The sequence below is a fragment of the Herpailurus yagouaroundi genome, unplaced genomic scaffold (genome assembly GCF_014898765.1).
Source record: "Herpailurus yagouaroundi ecotype Mexico unplaced genomic scaffold, PumYag 140, whole genome shotgun sequence".
Lineage (NCBI taxonomy): Eukaryota > Metazoa > Chordata > Mammalia > Carnivora > Felidae > Herpailurus > Herpailurus yagouaroundi.
In genome coordinates, this window is record NW_024412395.1 from 18,882,241 (window position 1) to 18,903,749 (window position 21,509).

Below are 21,509 nucleotides of genomic sequence, written 5' to 3' on the forward strand. Positions count from 1 at the left end.
TTCAGCCAGGTCACGATCTCGCAGTCCGTGAGTTCGAGCCCCGCGTCAGGCTCTGGGCTGATGGCTCGGAGCCTGGAGCCTGTTTCCGATTCTGTGTCTCCCTCTCTCTCTGCCCCTCCCCTGTTCATGCTCTGTCTCTCTCTGTCCCAAAAATAAATAAAAAATGTTGAAAAAAAAAAGTTTTTAAGGCACTAAGGAATGCTCTCATCCCCAAAGTGACAAGAAATTTTAAATTATGGGTTGGTTTAATCATTTTTATAGAAAAGGTACTGGCATTTCTCTTAAAAGGTTTTTGGTAAAATGAGGTGTTGCAATATACCAGAAAAACATTGAGAGTTGGCCAAACCATACCACTTACATCTGTCCTTTTTTCCTAGGAAAGTACTATGCTGACCCTAAATCTAAAGAATTTGTTCATTTTAACCCATTGTATTCTCAGCAAATATTACAAAGCAATAAAAGTAATGATATAGAAGAAGAAAAGTAACTGTCATGATCTGGGATCATTCACTAATTGACTTTTTACCAGTAACATTATTTTACCTTCATTTCCTTTGTTTAGTGTCACTGCTGTTAGCCTGGACTACCAGTGTGGCATCCCAACTGAATTCCCTGCTTACAGGCTTGTTCCTTCCAGTGCATTCTCCACATAGCTATAGTTCTTTTCCCAAGGCACAAATCCAATCATTTTACTCTATTTTACTCTCTACCTCATTGCTCAGAACCCTTAGGACAAACTATAAACTATGATCTTTATGATAGGGTTACTGCTCTCTCTGATCTTCAACTAGTCTCAGAATTCCTCCCTGACACTTCATGTTTTGGCTATGATGACCTACTTTTGATTCCCTAAATATGCCTTTTCTGGCCAATCTTTGTGAGTTTGCACAAACTATTCATCTGTCTTGACATACACTCTATCAACCCCAACCGATTCCCATTTCACTTCCCCTCTACTCTAGTTGGCTAAATCACACTTGATTCCTTGGGATATCTTTTCCGAACTCTCAAGACTGGGATACATGTCTTATCCAAAGTGCTCCCAACATATCTTGTTTTTAATTTAAACATTAAATATACTGGGCTGTAGTTGAACATTTATTCTACTGTCTTCTCCAACAGACTGCAAGTTCCTTCAAAGATAGACAATGTATCTTGTTCAACATTCCTTCCTTCCTATCACCAAGCATGATCCTTGCTAGATAGCAAGCACTCAATAAATATTTGTTGAATAAGTCATGAAAACACATAACCAAAAAAAGGAAGTCTCAACACTAGTATGCATATAACATAGTAGCCAATTTATAATCTGTGGTATTCCAAAAGTCCATTTATAAATTGGTTTGGTAGCACTCTGAAACACATTTTTTTCATAGAAACATTATTACAAGTAGTCTAAAACTAGCTACTTCCTCCAAAGTCTATTTCATCTATAATGTAGACAAACCGTATTATTTACAGTTACTACAGACCCTGACTGTTGGATATCACTAATGCTGGGGAAAATGTATTAAGAATTCCAACTCAGCAATGCCATGAATTATTTCTGGCTGCTGTCCAGAAATAGAAATACAGGGTTCCAGTTTACATAGGTGGTTGAGGACAAAGGTTCTAACAGTAAGGAATGAAAAAGGACTAAACACCGGGAATTAGGGTAGCAAGGACTGGTCTTCTGCTGCCATTAATCTTTGGGAACATTTCCAGTCTGGGGAAAACTGACTTTTCCTCGCCTTTCGCTCCTTTCAAGGATCCTAGGAATCAGGTGCCAATTTTCTACTGATTGCTGATACTTGTCTGACATCCAACTAGGATTTTTCACCACAGATTTGAAATTATCTAAAAGGTTCTCACATATACTCTTTCTACAGAAGCAAGCATTCTGTACTCAGTATCAAGTACTTAGAAAGCTAAGCAAGCAAGCAAACAAGAAAAAAACAGCTATTAAATCTTGGAAAAACAACAGTTGTCAAACAAAAGAAATGTAATTATAGCTCAACTGTGAAATGTTTAACAAAGTCATTATATTGTAAACAATGAACACTGATCAAACCAAAAATTTTAACATGGCAAAATGGAGCAGGGGAAATGCATTGCAAATATTTTCTTCCCATCTGTATTTTACATTTTCATTTTCCTAACAAAACAGGTAGAGGAAGAATCCCAAGCAGGCTCTCGTTGTCAGTGCAAAGCCCGACGCAGAGCTCAATCTCACAAACCCCAAGATCATGACCTGAGCTGAAATCGGAGTCCCGTGCTTAACCGAATGAGCCATTCAAGCGCCCCTCAGGTAACTTTTTATCTATCGTGCAAAATAATGGTCCAAGGTTCATTTTCCCCCTATGGATATTCAATTGTCTCAACAATATTCTTTGAAAAGACTATCATTTCCCTATTGAGTTATCTTATCTCATTCCCTAACATCAATTGACAATCTATATGAAGGTCTATTTCTGGACTCTCTTTTTTGGTTCACTAATCTAAATGGCTATCCTTATGCCAATTATCACAAAGTCTTAATTACTGTAACTTTATTCTAAGTATTTATATCATGCAGTATGCGTCTTTCAACTTTGTTCAGGATTAATTTGGCTAAAGTTAAGTCCTTTGTGCTGCCTCATAAATTTTACATGCAGCTTGTTAGTTAATTTCTACAAAAGACTATAGGGATTTTGATTAGCATTGCAGTGAAAATATAAGTTAATTTACAGAGAAACGGGATCTTAACAACATTGAATCCTCTAATTCATGAACATGATCTACCTTGCCATTTATTTAAGCTTTCTTTGTATTCTCTAGACCATGTTTTGTAGTTTTCAGTTATATTTTGTTGAATTTATCTCAAAGTAGGTCATGTTTATTGATGTTATTGCAAATTGTATTTTTTAAATTTGAACTTGCAATTTTTTATTGCCAGTATATAAAACTACAAATGATTTTTGTATTTGAACATGAATCCTGCAACCTTGATGAATTCACTCAGTTCTAGTGGCTTCAAGTGTTCTTGGATTTTCCATGCAGACAATCATGTTGTCTGTATACTTCTTCCTTTTCAATCTGTGTACCTTTTATTTGTTTTTCTAGCCTTATTACACAGTTATAAGAACAATGTTAAAACAAACAATGTTGGACAGAAGTGGTGAGAACAGATTCTCTTGTAATGTTCTAGATTTTAAGGGAATAGCATTCTGTCTTTGAGCATGAAGTATGATGTTAATTGTAAGTTTTTCACAAATGCCTTTTATTCAGATGATAAAGTCCTTTTCTATTCCTTGTTTGCTGAGAGATTTTATTATAAATGAATGTGGCAAGGCAACTGTTTGAGCTCTGAGGCTGAGGATAAGGAGATATGCTACTGGCTGAGAAGGGTTGGATAGGACTGCTGGCTTGGTTCTGTACCCAAGTGAGGCTGGAGAATGGGCTCCACATTTGCCTGGATTTTCTGGTCAGGCTTACTAGATGATCAGGTCTGGGTGCTATGTTTGGCTATAGATGGAGTAACGAATTCGTTTCCCTGCCCTGGCAGGGCAGCAAGACAGGACCCGGGGACTGTAAGGTTCATGGTTTGGGGACCCAAATCAGGCAAGACTATATACTGGCCAGGTGAAGCCACCAGTTTTGCTGTGCAGATGAGGGAAGCCATAGGCCATATTCTCTGTTCAAAAGTCACTATGCATGGGCTGTTAGATGGGCTATGCAGATACCATATGCTCTGGTAAGGTTTTCTGATCGGGTAGACTGGAGGCTGTATTCACTAATGAGTGGGGCCATAAATTGTTTCCCTGCCCGAGTGCAGTGGGAGAAGCAGCTACGATGCTAGTAAAGCTCTTTGTTGTCTTAAACTCAAGCTGACCTGTACCCCAAATTCCCTAGCTGAACAGGTGTCTGGCTTTGCTCTGCAAACTATCAACTCTGCCTGTCCTTCTACTGGCTCAGGTGCTTCTGGGCTACATAGCTTTCAGGTATTCTCACTAGCCCCTCTGGTCAGATGAGGCCAGGAATCAGAGTGGGTAGGTACAGTTATGTCTCACCCTTGCCTCAGCTGGAAAGAGGGACTGCTCTAGGTTACTCTCAATTTCCCGGGTAGGCTCTCTGTTTGGGAGCTACTGTCAGCCTTGGATATGAATTAAGGCCTGTGCTTAGCACAGGAATCCTCATTCCTGGAACTGGCTTTGCTCTGGGGGCAATCAGCTTGGCCCACTTGCCCCTTGGCTTGAGTGTTACTATGCTGCACAACTTCTGGATGTTTCCACTAGCCCCTCTGGTCAAATGTAGCCAGGAGACATTCTCTGTAGCAGGTGGGGCTGTGACTAACCTCGCTGCCTGGGCATAGGCAAACTGGCCTGTACGGTGGGTGAAAATCCTCATATGATATGAATTAAGCAGATATGCACCCTGCTGTGCTCATTGGTCAGAGTGTGTCACTGATGTCGTTCTGCACATGAGCAAAGTCACCCGTTGGGATAATAACAATGATGTTGCAGGTACAAACTCAGTGTGCCAAGGTTTAGGTGCTGGTTATTGCAAGCTCCTCCCTGCTTCTCTGTCACTGTCAAATTCCCACTGATTGAGCCTCACAAGCTTCCCTGCAATCCCCATGGATAAATATCAAAGTAGTGGCTCTGGCAGGGCAACCCATAATACTGGGGTGGGGGGTAGGGTGGTGCTGCTGGTGCTGGTTTTTGCCATGGATTTTCTTTTTCTGCTGGAGGAGCCAAAGGCTCAGGGGGAATATCCTTGAATGGTGCTGCATTGACTTAGGGGTACGGCTATGCAGTCAACATGTAGCCACTTCTCTTACCCTTATAATGTGGTCTGTCTTGGTCTTTAGGGTATGGGGGAGAGGGGGGGAGGGAAGGGATGTTTCAGCCTTACCCCTGTGTGCTAAGATTCTCTTAGGGGTATCTTCTTCCTGAATACTTGTGAGTTATCGTTCTTGTGAGGAGTAACAAATTCAGGAACAACCTATGTTGTCATTTTAGTGACCTATCAATTTCCTCTTTAATCCTGGAAATAATCTTTGTTCTGAAGTCTCTATTATCTGATATTACAGTATTTACACATCAGCTTTCCTCTGATTATGTTTGCATGATATAACTTTTTTTATCCATTTATTTTTAACGTATAGCCTTCATACATAAAAATAACTTTTTTGCAGATATCATGATTTATGCGATGTGACACTTCCTACCATTTAACTTGGTGGGTTTAGGTCATTTACATTCTATGTAATTATTGATAAAACTAGATTAAAACCCAACATCTTATTAGTTGTGTTCCGATTGAGCCAGTTGTTCTTTTTCCTTTCTTTTCTGCCTTTTTTGGATTAATTTAGATTTCTTTTTTGTCATTAGATTATTGTGTCCATTATATGTACATTTTAAAACGTTTTATCTTGAAATAATTTTAGACACACCAGAGGTTGCAAAAAAATAATAGTTTCTGTGTAACCTTAATCTAGCTTCCCTAATGATAATTTCTTATATAACCATAGTCCATAGGACCAGGAAAATGGCATTGGTATAATAATACTTTCTACCATCATAATTCCATTGTTTTGAAAATGTTATAAAAAATGGTGTCACATATGTAAACTTTTGAGACTGGCTTCTTTCCATCAGTATGAGACCTCTGGATTCATCCAGTTTGTTGTGTTTATCAATAGTTCATTCCTTCTTTTTTTTTTTTTTTAAGTTTATTTATTTTTGAGAGAGAATGAGAGATAGCAGGGGAGGGGCAGAGACAGAAGGAGAGAGAGAGAATCCCAAGCAGGCTCCACACCATCAGTGCAGAGGCTGATGCAGGGCTCGAACTCACAAACCTTGTGATCATGACCTGAGCCAAAATCAAGAGTCGGACACTTAACTGACTGAGTCACCCAGGTGCCCCAATAGTTCAATTCCTTTTAACTGAGTATTCCATTGTATGGATATACTACAATTTGTTTGAAGGACATTTGGACTCATAAAGGGGTCTGTGTAAACCAAAGTTTTCATTGCTCTAGGATAAACATCCAGGACATTTAAGATTTTTTTTATGATTATATTTTATCTCCTGTATTGGTTTATAAACTGATTGAAAAACTTTTCTTTTTCTTCAATTCTGTTTTTTATTTCTAGCACTTCCATTTTACTGTTGTTAAATTGTTCATATTGCTGTGGCACCTGGGGACTCAGTTGGTTGAGGGTCCAACTCTTGATCTTGGCTCAGGTCACAATCTTATGGTCATGAGATTGAGTCCTACATTGGGCTCCGTGCTGAGCATGGAGATGGCTTAAGATTTTCTCTCGCCTCCTCTGCTCACACATGCATGTTGTCTCTTTCTCAAAAAAACTAAAAATAAATAAAATATTCATATTTATTCTGAAATTCTCCACCTTTTCATGTATACTGTTTACCTTTGCCACTAGATCATTTAACATATTATTCATAGCTTTCTATAAGACCTTGTCTAATAGTTCTACAGTCTAAGTCATTTATCAATTTGACTTTATTATTTGCTTTATCTCTTGAGAATGGATTATTATTTTTAGAAATTACTTTTGTTTATTTCATAATTTCTATTATGTGTGAGAAATTATATGTAGAAGAATAGAACAGTCTGAGATAATTGATACTTAGACCCAGAAATGGGCATGCTTTTTTGTTTTTTTGAGGGGGGGTGATCAGGATGATAGTGTGGGAAGGAGTGAGACAATCTCATCAGTAATGAGTTTTATTTAGGTTCCCTTATATTTAGGTTCTTCTTTTGTTACATTTGCCTTCAATACACAACAAACTTTGAACTCCCCCAGCAATAGGATGCTTCTACCTTGTGCTAGTATGTGACAAGGTTTTTTGTTTTGTTTTTTTTAGGTATTCCAGCTGCATACTCCAGTTGTCCCTACATGCCTGCACTGAAGACTCATGTCTCTCTCCCTTGATAGACTGATCTTCGTGGTTTCTCAGTGTTAAGTTCCTGGTAGGGGGCAGGGGACCTCTTAAGTCTCCTAGTACCAACTCAATGTAAGGCAGGCCCCTTGATCCAGCTGAGCCTTACACGTGGGACTTCCCTGGAGTTTCTGCCTTTCCCCCAGCTATAATGGATCTCTGTCTCATAACAGTGCAAGTTCCTGATTTCGACAGGGTTTTCTGCCTAGCCTGCATGGGTAAATAGCTTTTGTTACGAACCAGCACCCAGAAGCAATTTTGCTTAATATAAGGTTCTGGAAGTAGGTACTGGACTTAGTAGTCCACTAATGGGGGTGCTCTATGATCTTCTAGTCAGCACCTGGTAGAGGCCAATGGAAATAAAGCGTCTGAGTGAGTGTGGACTTTCTGTGTCAAGACCCCCTTATTCTGAATAGTCAGGATAGCCCATGCCAAGTCTTTATAATTTTCTTAAAATTTTAGCCATTTTCTTTTTATCCACTTTTATGGTAACTACCCTCATGCTAACCTTGCTCTGTCAGGTAATAAATTTTCATGTTTCATCTTTCCTCTCAACAAACTCAATAAAAGAAGAAAGTTTTCTGAACCTAAGAAAGCATATCTATGAAAAACTTAAAGATAACATCATAATTAATGGTGAAAGGCTGAATGCTTTCCCCCTATGGATGACAGCAAGGCAAAGTTGTTCAATCGTATTGCTTCTACTCAAAACTGTATTTGCATTCCTTCAATGTGATAGTCAAGAAAAATAAATAAAAGATTACACCCATGTCTTTACGTGCAGACAAAATGATGTTCTATACAGAAAATCCCACAGAATTTACCAAAAATCCATAAGCATTAATAAGTGAGCTCAGCAAAATCAAAGGACAAAAGTTCAATAAATAAAAAGAGACAATAATTCTGCATTTAGCAATAAAAAGTAGAAATTTAAATTTAAAAATACTATTTACAAGCGCCTAAAAAGACGTGAAATCATTAGAATAAATCTAGCAAAATGTATTCACTGAGACTAGAAAACAAGGCTAGGAGAAATTAAAGAAGACACTCTTTCCATAGATCAGGAAATTCAATAGTATTAAGAAGTCAGTTCTTCCAAATTAATTTATAATTCAAAATAATTCCAATCAAAATTGTATATACTTAACAAACTAATTGTAAAACTCATCAGGCTTTTTATAAAATTTAACCTGTGTCTTCCATATGACCCAACAGTTCTATTCCTGGTTATTTACTCAAGGGAAATGAAAATCTGTCCATATAAAGATCTGTACATGAATGATCACAGCAATTTTACTCACAATGGCCCAAACTCATAAGACACACCAAATGGTCATTAGCTGGTGAAGGAATAAATCCATACACTAGAATATTATTCAGAAATAAAAATGGAAAAAACAAAATGACATAGGCAAAAACATGGATCAGTATTCAGAAGCTTTATGCTAAGTGAAAGAAGCCAGACACAAGACTATATACTATATGATTCTATTTTTGTAACATTCAGGAAAACACAAACCTACAGTGATAGAAAGCAGATGTGTGAATGCTGAGGTGCAGAGGGCGGGTGTGAGGCAAAGGACTACAAAGGTGCATGAAAGAACTTTTTGTGGTAATGGAAATATTCTTTATCTTGTTGGTGCTGGTGATTGACTCTATGTATTGGACAAGTCTCATCAGGCTATACATTTTAAAAGGATGAATTTCACTGAATGTAAATTATAGCTTAATATACCTTACTTAAAAAATTATCTTATAAAAAAATCTCAGAATTGGAAAGGAATGACACTCATTAGCATGTCTAAGTTCTACAATGCTAGTAAAAACAACAATGTGTGATGAATCTACTTTATATTCATACTGAGATTTAAAACTCTAACACCTCTAATTTGCACTTTTAGACAAATAGAATATGAGCACATCTATCTCTGTAGGGAACAAGAAACATAATACCAATTAAAAATGATTGACTTAAATTAAAAAAACATTATTTGTAGCAGTTATGTAGCAAAAGCCACAGAAAAATCTGATGACAAAGATGAATATATTTATGCCCTTTAAATGAAAAAGTGTAAAGCGTATTATACTCCCTCATCAAAGCATACCCATATATTGGAAAGGATCAGTATATGGACCAATATAACGGTGTTTATTATACCATTGTTTATGTTGAATATGTCTGAATTTTTCCATAAAAGAGAGCTAAAAAATTAAATGGCAAAGACATGCTGTAGCATGCAAATAAGCTGTTGAAATATAAGCATTAAAATACATTAAATAATTTGTATCAAGACAAATACATGATGTCCCAGCAATGAGTACCTTGGCAATAGCAGTTTGTTTAAACATGCGAGTAATCAATCCCATGACAGTCTCGGTGGCACCTGAATTTGGAGCTCTCATTAATTTTTCCCACTCCTCAAAACTGGTATTCAATTCCTGTGTGGGAGAAAATAATAATGTTTAGAAATACAACATAAAGAACAGAAAAGCAACTAATGCAATAATGAATTATGTCCTACTCTTTTTCTTTTTTCTTTGGAAAGATATAAAAAGAAATTCTCAAAGATACCAATGTGTTCATTTAAAAACATCAATATGGGGCGCCTGGGTGGCTCAGTCGGTTGAGTGTCCAACTTCGGCTCAGATCATGATCTCATGGTTTGTGGTTGGAGCCCACCGTGTTGGGCTCTGTGTTGACAGCTCACAGCCTGGAGCCTGCTTCGGATTCTGTGTCTCCCTCTCTCTGCCCCTCCCCTGCTCATGCTCTGTCTCTCAAAAATAAATAAACGTTAAAAAAAACCCTTTTTTAAAACATCAATATGGAGACAGGTCAGTCACATGTTCACACCAATGGCAAAAACCAATGAAAAGCTGTGGGTGAAAAGCCAAGCCCTTTGCTAATACCATAAATCAAACAATGGGAGCTTCCCCATATGGAAAAACATTTTGTAAAGTAAAAATAAAAGTCTGCATACATAAGAAAGGAAAATAGTGAAAATATATACAGCAGCAGGTATTTTGATAAAGAAATCGGATTTCATTTAAGTAAGCATAAAGACTTGAGGAATATTAGCAAAATAAAAATGTAACAGAGTCACATATTGACTCTTATTTTCCTTTCTTTTTTTTAATGTCTATTTATTTATTTTGAGAGAGAGAGTGTGTATGCGTGTGAGGAGGGGAGGGGCAGAGAGAGGGAGAGAGACAGAATCCCTAGCAGGTTCCATGCTGACAGCATACAGCCCAATACATGACTCTATCCCATGAGCCGTGAGATCATTACCTCAGCTAAAATCAAGAGTGTGATGCCTAACTGACTGAGTCAAGCAGGTACCCCTGTTTTTCTTTCTAATGCTAACATAATGGATAAAGAAAATCAGATCATTTTATTTTGCCAATAACATATTGCTCAATGTTTACAAAATGTCTACCTTAAGCTTTCAAGATAAAACAACGTAATGAATAGTCATTGTCGACAAAGTCTTGTCCAGATTTAAAGCAATTTCAGAGAATATATAAGCATTGCACTCCCTAAAAGTAAATGTAGGTCAGGATTTCTAAGGACCTTCACATCTTCCATCATGATCACAGTTTTAAGATCTCAAGAAGCCTACCTCCAATTTACTCTAGAAGATAGCTCAAACTTGAAAAAAATCCTAGAGCAAGAAACACAACTCCCTTCCTAATTATTGGGCTTCACACCCTACAGATCCTTAGAATTCTTAATACTAAATTTTTGTTGCAATTGAAGTGCTTTTTTTCTATAGTGAGCAGAAATTTTTTTCAATCAGTAGGATACTGAATCTTTTCACATTATTTGATGACCGAAGTTAATTACTTCCTGTTCTTGTCTTAAAATGATACAAAGTCAGTTCATATGTTCTATTAATTAAACCTATTTTAAGAAAGCAGACTTTTCCTTCTATGAAATATCAATATGTACAATCTTTCATAGTATAATTTAAAATGACTTAAAGTAAGACTTCCAATTGGGGCACTTGAGTTGGTCAGTTGGTTAAGTGTCCGACTCTTAGGTTTCAGCTCAGGTCATGATCTCATGGATCATGAGTTCAAGACTCGCATCAGGCTCTGCACTGACAGTGCAGAACCTGCTTGGGATTCTCTCTCTTTCCCTCTCTCTCTCTGCCCCTCCCCTGCTCACACACACACACATACACACTCTCTCTCTCTCTCTCTCAAAATAAATAAACTTTAAAAAAAAATTAAAAAAGAAAAAAGACTTCCAATCAAACACATGTTCTTACCTTGGCAGCTGCTGATGGAAGATCAAAGGAAATCCGCTGCCTGACTTTAGGGGGCAGCTGGGTTAAAACATCAGTCTTCAATCTTCTAATCATTATGTCACTTAGTAGATGATGAAGTTCATTCAGATTTGATGCCCCTCTATAATCCCACTGAGGCCTTTTACCAAAAAATCTGTTAACATGCAGAAAAATTATGTTGCAAAGCTGACTGTTAGATCAGGAAAACAATTTTTCCAGGGTTTTTTTTTTTCCTTTTAATGATAAGGAGCCACGACACTGTTTTTACTGTTATTTCTGAATGCAAATTAGTTTCTAAAAGCTCAGCTTGAGAAACAGTAATGAGTAAGATTACAGATTACTCTCAGCCACAGAAAATGTTAATTGTCTAACATACTGCTTATGCTGAGTTAATGCAAGACTAGAATGAACTGATAACTTTAACTACCACTGGGATTTTGGGTGGGCTCACAAATGGCAGTGTGCTAAACAGATCTAGCCCCATGTAGGCACTACTTGCCAGTTATACTAGTTATGTACCAGCTAGTCTACATAACAATCAAACCAACTAGAACACTGCCATAATCTCTAAGAGAAGGTATCTCCCACTCTGCTGTTAAGCATAACAGATTCATCACTTGGTGATCTCTTCTTCCTTTGAAACCACTGGACAGACAGTAAAGGAAATTAAAAAAGAAAAAAAAAGACACAAACCCACTATGAAGAGAGGAGGGGAGAGAAAAAATCATAGGATAAAAAAAAATCTCAACATATATTTGTAAGTCAATGCTGACAGACCAATGGTAGCTAATTTGGCAAAAGCAAAGAAACCACAACTTAAAGTGCTTGCAAAAGTGAACACATCCTCTAGACCTTTGAGAAGATCAGAAGTTAGAAGAACCAAGCATTGAGGGTGTAAAGAAAAGAGTTGGAATCTACTGGATCTACTGAACCTAGGGATCAAGAGAGCTGGCCTAATAATATCCCCCTATCATGACAACCTAAAAACTACCCACAAAATTCCCAATCATCTTCTAGGGCCCATACTATTGAAGATAGCTGGTAGAGAATAATTAACAACAGGAAAACTCCTGTTAGGTTGTATCATGATTACTGACATTAATATTTAAATGATTATTCATTTTAATGGCATTGTGGTGGTATTTTAGGACAATAGTGTCAATTTGAGAAACTTGAAACTCATTAACTTTATTTTTTTAATTAAATGTATTTTGATAACAAACATACAAGATTAGTATAGACAACATTAAAAACATGCATTTGCATGTAGAATCAACTAGAAAAGTAGAGTGAATGGATGCAACTACTGTATGATAAAATGAGAGATATTATTTGGTTGTGATCAATAAAAAATTCACTTCTTGTTTATTATTTTTTAATTTTTATTTTGAGGCAGGGGAAGGGCGGAGGGAGAGGGAGATGGAGAATCTTAAGCAGGCTCCCTTGATCTAATGACCTGTGAAATCATGACCTGAATCAAAATCAAGAGTTGGAGGCTTAATCAACTAAGCAACCCAGAAACCCCTCAAATTCACTTGTTATTTAAAAGAAAAACTAAGTGCTGGCATTGTAAAAGAAGAAAAAAAAAGCCTTACTAGATTTATTTATAATTGCTATAAATTATATTATTGAAGTTGACTTCCTTTAATGTCTTATGTCCCCCAAATTTATATTAAAAATTTACATACTAATGAAATTGGAAGAATAGCTTGCCAATACCCAATTATGTCACCATTTTTTCCATTCACAATCATATAATTAGGTACATTTTGACCTCCTGGTAAAAAAAAATATATATACACATATATATATTTAATTATTAAAATATTTTTAAATTTTTAAAAATAATTTAAATTAATAATTTAATTATTAAAATAATAATTAAAATATCAAAATATACCTATATATCTATATCCAATGTTCAGATATATATATATCCAATGTTCAGAACTACCAATGATAGGAAAAACAGGTTGAATCTTTTGTTTTTTGAGAATGAAATGTTTACAATTAAAATGAATTCTGCACACTCTCCATCTATGCAATACAGTGTGCAGGTATACAACATGCTAGGTGGAGGTCTTCTGGCACAAGTGTTCCACAATGGCAGGGACAGCACACAGATGTCTTCACACAGGCCAACCACATGGGCCTCACTTGCCTCATCCAGAGCACCAATATTTGTGCTCTGAAAGGGCAAGTCTATTTAGAAGTCAGAGCAATCTAATTTCAGATGGAACTGTATCATAACAGGCAAAGGTTTCCTCACTCCTCCAGGAAAGGATGCACTATGGAGAGAAGCTTTTATAGCCAGTTGCCTCTGGGGTGCTTTATCACTGATTGATTGCAAGCCCTGTGCCTGGTATGAGCTGTGGTTTAGAGAAATCCTTTCTCCCACCACCCTTTCTCTTTAGGCTGGAGTCAGACTGCTAGAGGTGGCCCTCTTTAGAGTGTTGGCAGGCCACATGCTGCAGAACACCCTGCCTCAAGTTTGGGGTATAAAGGGGAAATGAGATGGGGAGGGGAGGTTAAAAGATATGTCACCTATAAATGTCTGGTCTCTTCCTGCTAAATTTGATGGTAAATACATATACTTTTAGAATAGCCTGTTCTTTTCTTTAAGCAGCTTTACTGAGATGTAATTCATAATGCCATATAATTCACCCACTTACAGTACACAATTCAATGATTTCTCATGTCCTCTCAGTTATGACCATCACCACAGTAAATGTTAGAACGTTTTCAACGTCTCAAGAAGGAACCCCATAATCTTTAGCTATCAATCCCTTAACCACTGTCCTGCCCCCAAAACCTAAGCAACCATTAATCCATTTTCTATCTCAAAGGATTTCCCTAAACTTTCATAGACAGAGAATTAATAGTGTATAGTCTCTTGTGACTGTACCCCTCACTTTACTAATTTTGTAATGTTTTCAAGGTTCACCCATGCTGTAGCATATATTCATTTTTTAGGGCTAAATAATATTCCATTATATGGATATACCATCCCATTTATCTCTTGACAGACATTTCGGTTGTTTCCAACTTTTGGCTTTTATAAATAATGTTCCTGAAAGCATTCATGTACAAGTATTTGTTTGGACATATATTTTTCATTATTCTTGGGTATATACCTAGGTGTTGAAAAGCTGAGTCATATGGTACTACATTTAACCATTTGAGAAAGTGCCAGATAGTTTTCCAAAGCAGCTATATCAGATTACATTACCACTAACAGTGTTCAAGGGATCCAATTTTTCCAAAACCTTACCAATACTCGTAATCTGACTTTTTTTTTAATGTTTATATTTGAGAGAGAGAGAGAGAGAGAGACAGAGAGAGAGAGCACAAGTGAGGGAGCAGCAGACAGAGAAGGAGACACAGAATCTGAAGCAGGCTCCAGGCTCTGAGCTGTCAGCACAGAGCCTGACACAGGGTTTGAACTCATGAACCATGAGATCATGACCTGAGCCAAAGTCGGACCCTCAATCAACTGAAACACCCAGGCAACCCTAACAAAATGGTCATTTGACTTTTTGATTCCAGCCATCCTAGTGGGAATGAAATGGTAGCTCACTGAGGTTTTGATTTGCATTTTCTGACGATTAATGATGCAATTTTTTTTTTCATGTGCTTTTGGCCATTTGCAGGTCTTTTTTGGAGAAACGTCTATGCAAACCCTTTGCCATTAAAAAAAATTTTTTTAAATGTTTATTTTTGAGAGAGAGAGAGAGAGAGAAAGCGAGTGGAGAGGGGCAGAGAGAGATGGAGAGAATACCAAGCAGACTCTGCCCTAACAGTACAAAGCCACATGTGGGGCTCGAACGCATGAACTGTGAGACCATAACCTAAGCCAAAATTGGGTGCTCAGCCAATGAAGCCTGTATTCAAGAAACAGTATTTTACCAGAGAATAATCTGTTAGGATTTTATCAGAGCCTGACTGCTCTAGAAGAGAAATAGCCACCTCCATTCCCCTGGAGCCATACTTTCTTGCCTAAGTGGGGAAAAGCGACTGAGAAGCACTGGTTTATTTCACAGTCTAGGCATATGAGTTCAACAAAAGATTGAGACCTAGGGACTATAGAAAGCTTCCCCTCCCTCCACAACTTATACCACTACATTACCAGAAGTCACTTACTAAAGTTCTTTTCACTTGGTTAATCATGTCCACCTTTCAATAAAAAAAACTATTATAAGGCATACTGAAAGGTAAAAAACAGTTTGAAGAGACAGAGCAAGCATCAGAATCAGAGTTATATATGTCAGGAATGCTGTAATTTTTTTAAAAATATGATAAATATGATAAGGCTATTAATGGGAAAGGTAAACAAGCAAGAATAAATGGATAATATATGCAGAGATAAGGAAATGCTAAGAAAGAATAAAAATGAAATGCAGGGCCACCTGGGTGGCTCAGTCAGTTGAGCTTTTGACTTCAGCTCAGGTCATGATCTCACGGTCCGTGAGTTTGAGCCCCGCATTGGGCTCTGTGCTGACAGCTCGGAGCCTGGAGCCTGCTTCAGATTCTGTGTCTCCCTCTCTCTCTGCCCCTCTCCTGTTCATGTGCAGTATGAAGAATGCCTTTAATGGTCCCATTAATAGACTGGACATGGCTGAGAAGAGACTCTCTAAGCTTCAGGATATAATAGAAAATCCCCAAACTGAAAAGCTTAGGGAAACAAGACTTGGAGCACTGGGGTGGTTCAGTTGGTCAAGTGACTGAGTCCTGATTTCAGCTCAGGTCATAATCTCACAGTTCATGAGATTGAGCCCCGTGTCGGGCTCCATGCTGACAGTACAGTGCCTGCTTGATACTCTCTATCCCTCTCTCTCTACTCCTCCCCTGCTCTCTCTCTCAAAATAAATTTCAAAAAGACTGAAAGCAACATAATAGAGCATCCAAAAACTATGGGAAAAACTATAAAAAGTGTAACATACAAATAATGGGAATACCAGAAGAAGAAGAAAGAGAGAATATAAGAGAAGAAATATTTGAAATAATAATGACAGAACTATTCTATTTAGTGTCAAGACACCAAAACACTGAACCAGAAAGTTCAAGGAACATCTAGCAGTATAAATACCCCAAACACTGTAACTACGCACATCATATTCAAACTTCAGAAAATGAAAGATAAAATCTTGAGAGAAAGTCAAAATTTTAGGAAAAAACATAGTGCCTATACAGGAGCAAAAGTAAGAATTACATACAACTTCACCTCTTTAACACAACAAGAGAGCGAAGAGAAATATTTCAAGTGGTGAAAGAAAAAATTCACCAACCTAGAATTCTGTATTCTATGAAATTATTTTTGAAAAGTCAAGGAGAAATGAAGACTTTACCAAACAAAAATTAATAAAATTTGTTGCTAGAAGACTGGCTTTGCAAGAAATACTAAAAGAAGTTCTTCAGAGTGAAGGAAAATGATAAAGGTCAGAAAATCAGATCTATATAAAGAAGGGAAGAGTGTTAGGGAATGAATAAGTGAAGATAAAATAAAAACTTTTATTTTTCTTATTCTTAATTCTCTAACAACAGTATGATCAAAATAATAATAGCAAAAATGTATTCCATTACATTCTTTTTATCTGTTGAACTATGCTTTACACATTAAGTGACATGATTGACAGCAATCTATCTATCTATGCTTATTCATAAGTGAAATGAAGGACAGTGAGGATACAAGGGACTACAGGGAGGAATCAGGATTATTTTAATATTATAAGGTACTTGCAATGACCATGGTATGGCAATGACATTTTAGATACAATACCAAAGGCACAATCTAATCAAGAAATAATTGATGAGTGGGACTTCATTAACATAAAAACATTCTGCTCTATGAAGGACAACGTCAAGAGAATGAAACAATAGTCAGATTGGGGGAAATAGTTGCAAAAGACAGATCTATGAAAGACTGTTTTCCAAAATATAAAAAGAACTCTTAATAAGAAAAATGAACAACTTGATTAAAAAATGGCAAAGGATGTAAACAGGCATCTCACCAAAGACACACAGATTCCAAGAAAGCATAGGAAATGATGTACAACATTGTAAGTCATTAGGAAATTGCAATGTAAACAACAAGAAACTCATATATACTTATTAGAATGGCTAAAGTCTCAAATACTAACAATACCAAATGCTGACAAGGATGTGGAACAACAAGAAATCTCAGTCACTGCTCTGGGAATGCAAAATGGTAAAGACACTTTGGAAGAGTATTTGACAGTCTTACCATACGATACAGAAATCATGCTTCTTGATATTTATCCAGAGGATTTGAGAACTAATGTCTAAACAAAAATCTGCACATGAATGCTTACAGCCAAACTGCCACAACTTGGAAGCAACCAAGATATTCTTGAACAGGTGAATGGATAAGCAGTGGTACATGCCAGCAGTGGAATACCACTGGGCACTAAACAAGAATGAGCTATCAAGCCATGAAAAGACATAGAGGCACCTTAAATGTATATTAATAAATCAAAGAAGCTGATCTTAAAAAGTTACCTACTATGTGATTCCAACTATTAAATAGTCTCAAAAAGGCAAAAGTATGGAAACAGTAAGATGGTTCCCAGAAGTTACAGAGAAAGGAGCGATGAAGAAGCAAAGCACAGAAAAATTTTAAGGCAGTAAAACTATTCCACATGATACTACAATGGTAATGAACCAAAATGTAAACTATGGACATAAGGTAATAGTGATGTGTCAATGTAGGTTCATTGATTATAACAAACATGCCATTATGGTGCAGAATTTCAGAGTCAGGGAGGTTTTACTTTTCTAAGTGCAGGGGGTATATGGAAGCTCCCTGTACTTTCCACTCAATTTTGCTGTGACATGTGCTCTTAGAAAATTGCTTATTAATTAGTTAAGCACCTGACTCTTGATTGTGGCTCAGGTCCTGAACTCATGGTTTGTGAGACTGAGCCCCACATCTGACAGCACAGAGCCTTCCTCGGATTCTCTCTCTGCCTCTCCCCTGCTTGCATGTCTCAAAATAAATGAATAAACTTAAAAAAAAGTTGTTTATTTTTTTAAAAAGAAGTGGTGAGGGAAGGTTGCTTATACCAATCTCTGCCCTCCATATTCCCCAAATTCCCCTAATAAAGCCCACCAAGTCTATAAATCTTGTTTTTTTAAGTTTATTTATTTTTTTGAGGGGGGGTGTGAAGGCAGAGAGAGAGAGAAAATCTCAAGTGGGCTCCACACTGTCAGTGCAGAGCCTAACGCAGGGCTCAAACTGGCAAACCCTGAGATCATGATGTGAGCCAAACCAAAAGTTGGACACTTAACTGACTGAGCCACCTAGGCGCCTGAAGTCTATGGATCTTCTTAGCTAAGAGTACCTGTGCTGATGTCATATTGCTTAGGATCTTGAGCTGGAGGCCTTTTAAGTGCCCAGGGCCTAAGAATTTTCAAAGTTCTATGAGGATTTTTAAAAACAGGAGAAATAGGGGCACCTGGGTGGCGCAGTCGGTTAAGCGTCCGACTTCAGCCAGGTCACGATCTCGCGGTCCGTGAGTTCGAGCCCCGCGTCGGGCTCTGGGCTGATGGCTCAGAGCCTGGAGCCTGTTTCCGATTCTGTGTCTCCCTCTCTCTCTGCCCCTCCCCTGTTCATGCTCTGTCTCTCTCTGTCCCAAAAACAAATAAACGTTGAAAAAAAAATTTAAAAAAAATAATAAAAAAAAAAACCAGGAGAAATAAAGTAAAACACAAAACAAAACGACCCCCCAAAACAAATTACTAGCTCCAAATGTCAATAATATCAATTCCAATGATAATAGTATAATCAAGTATTCTCTATGAAGTAATTCATTACACCCTCACAACTCTCTGTGATAGGTAAAGTACCAGTATCATCCTGTCTTGTGAACAAGGAAACAAAAGCATAGAAAGGTTGATGAATTTGTCCAAGGTCTCAAAGGTGGTTAACAGTAGTACTAGGATTCAAACTCGGCAGTTAGACTCCAAAGTCCTGCTTGACTAAAACCCATATTTGACATAATGTAAAAATTATATTTAATGTGGAACTTGGGATTCTTTTGCTATGTCTGAGTTCATGTGTGTGTGTATGTGTGTGTGTGTCTGTGTGTTGGAGGCGAAGGTGTACAAAACGAGATTCTGAGACCTAAGAAGCATTCTTAACTTCAGGTCTTGCCCCTTTCTTTCCTGACTCTCAGTTTCCACAGTGTGAAACAGGAAGGGCCACTATTTCAGACAAATGATTGAATAAAATGTAGGTTGTACCAAATACGGACTATTAAGCAACTACTCATAAGAACCAAGCAACCAACTGAGGGAGATTTTTGCAATCCTACCTCTGATAAGGAATTAATATCCAAAGAATTCATACAACTTAGTAACAACAAAACAACCTGATTAAAAAAAAATGGGCAAAGGATCTAAGTAGACATTTTCCCAAAGAATACATACAAATGGCCAATAGGCATATGAAATGATGTTCAACATAACTAATTATTGGGGAAATGCAAATCAAAACCACAATGAGATAGCATCTCATACCTGTTGGAATGGCTATTATCATAAAGACAAGAAGTAGTAAATGTTAAAGAAGATGTGGGGAAAAGAGAACCCTTGTACTCTGCTGGTGGCAATGTACACTGAGTGTAGCTGCTATGGGATACACTATGGAGATTCCTCAAAAGATTAAGAAAAGAACCACCATACGATCCAGCTATTCTATTTCTGGGTATTTATGCCAACCAAAAATGCTGATTTGAAAATATATATACATTTCTGTGTTCACTGCAGCATTATTTACAACAGTCAAGAAATGGATATGTCCATTGACGGAAGAATGGACGTGCACACACACACACACACACACACACACACACACACACTGGAATACTACTCAGCCACAAAAAAATAATGAAATCTTGCCATTTGCAACAACATGGATTGATCTCCAAGGTATTATGCTAAGTGAAATAAGACATTCAAGGAAGGGCCATGGCAGGGTGGGGAAAATAGTTGAAGGGGATCAACTATAAGGTGATGGATGGTAACTAGACTTTTAGTGGTGATCCCTGCATAAAGATGTCTAATTATAATGTACACTTGAAACTATATAATGTTATATACCAATTTTATCTCAATTTAAAAAAATTTGTAAATAATTCCATATGTCTCCAAAACCAGGAAAATAATACATTTTCATTAATTAACCACTGGATACACATCTATAATGCCTTTTCTACATTTTCTACTGCTTATACTTTGTCTCTTCACATGACCCCTTTGTATTATTTTCTACAAAGAAATAGGATGATTCAGATTTGAACCAAGCATGGATGAGCAAACTTTGTTTTTTATAATTGTTACTTTTTCAAAGTTTCTTTCAGGCTTGCAACTTATCAGCACGTTGGGCAAAATTATTTCCAAATTATCCAATTTGAAAAATCTTTTATCAAGTTTCTACCACATACGAGCTCTAAGAATTCAAACAACTATTCACAGATTAATCCTTTGGCTGCATACGTTTCAACCTTGCTTCTCCTCCACTATTCATATCCTTCCAGCACCAGGTACCAAGGACAAGTTCACAAAGCAATGCATCTGCCATTCCTGCCCTAGGAGTGTTCCTGGAAGTCATTCCCACAGTGAGTTGACTATAACTTAACTATACATGGAAATTACTGAGTACTATATAAATACAGATCACTAAACTCACGCTCAAATATAATGTGGTAACCTTATAAGTCAGACTCTCCCCCTCCTCCATGTTTTACTGGTTTTTGTTGTTGTTGTTATTCTTTTTGATCATTTATTCATTTATTTTTTAACTTTTGTAAGCTGTCTCTGTGCTAAGGATAAGCCTGAGGTATAAACCTGAGGTCTTCTCAGTTCTCTTCTGAGCCTGTGTCTTTTCCTGGGCATGCACAGTCACTTTAAAATTTATGCACTTGTGTCTGGATGTCGTAGTCCTAAATGTCTGGTTCCCAAATGGAGAAAAAAAAAATGAAATATTAGGGGTATGGCATCAGCCCCTTAAATCCTCTAGAAGTTGCTTCAGTCAAAAGGCGGGGGAGGAGAATGCAATGGGGAATAGGTGCAACAACAATGGATGCCCCCACTTCATCTGTACCTCCATGATGAAAATTACCAATCAGTTATCAGAGATTTTTTTTTTAAGTTTATTTTGAGAGAGCAAGAATGGGGGAGGTGCCAAGAGAGAGGAAGAGAGAGAATCCCAAGCAGGCTCTATACTGTCAGCACAGAACCAGATGCAGGGCCTAAATCTGTGAACTGTGAGATCATGAC

General features: G+C 37.3%; 1 protein-coding gene across 4 annotated transcripts in view; it reads right to left on the reverse strand.

Moving 5' to 3' along the window:
* Positions 1 to 21,509, reverse strand: part of ZRANB3 (zinc finger RANBP2-type containing 3) — a 320,697-nt gene that overhangs the window by 81,786 nt on the left and 217,402 nt on the right. For all 4 annotated transcript variants that reach the window (XM_040474925.1, XM_040474922.1, XM_040474923.1 and 1 more), the window contains 2 exons: positions 11,196 to 11,367; positions 9,250 to 9,366 (listed from right to left, as the gene is read on the reverse strand). In XM_040474925.1, the coding sequence (XP_040330859.1) occupies positions 9,250 to 9,366; positions 11,196 to 11,367 (289 nt within the window). The remainder of the gene's footprint in view (positions 1 to 9,249; positions 9,367 to 11,195; positions 11,368 to 21,509) is intronic.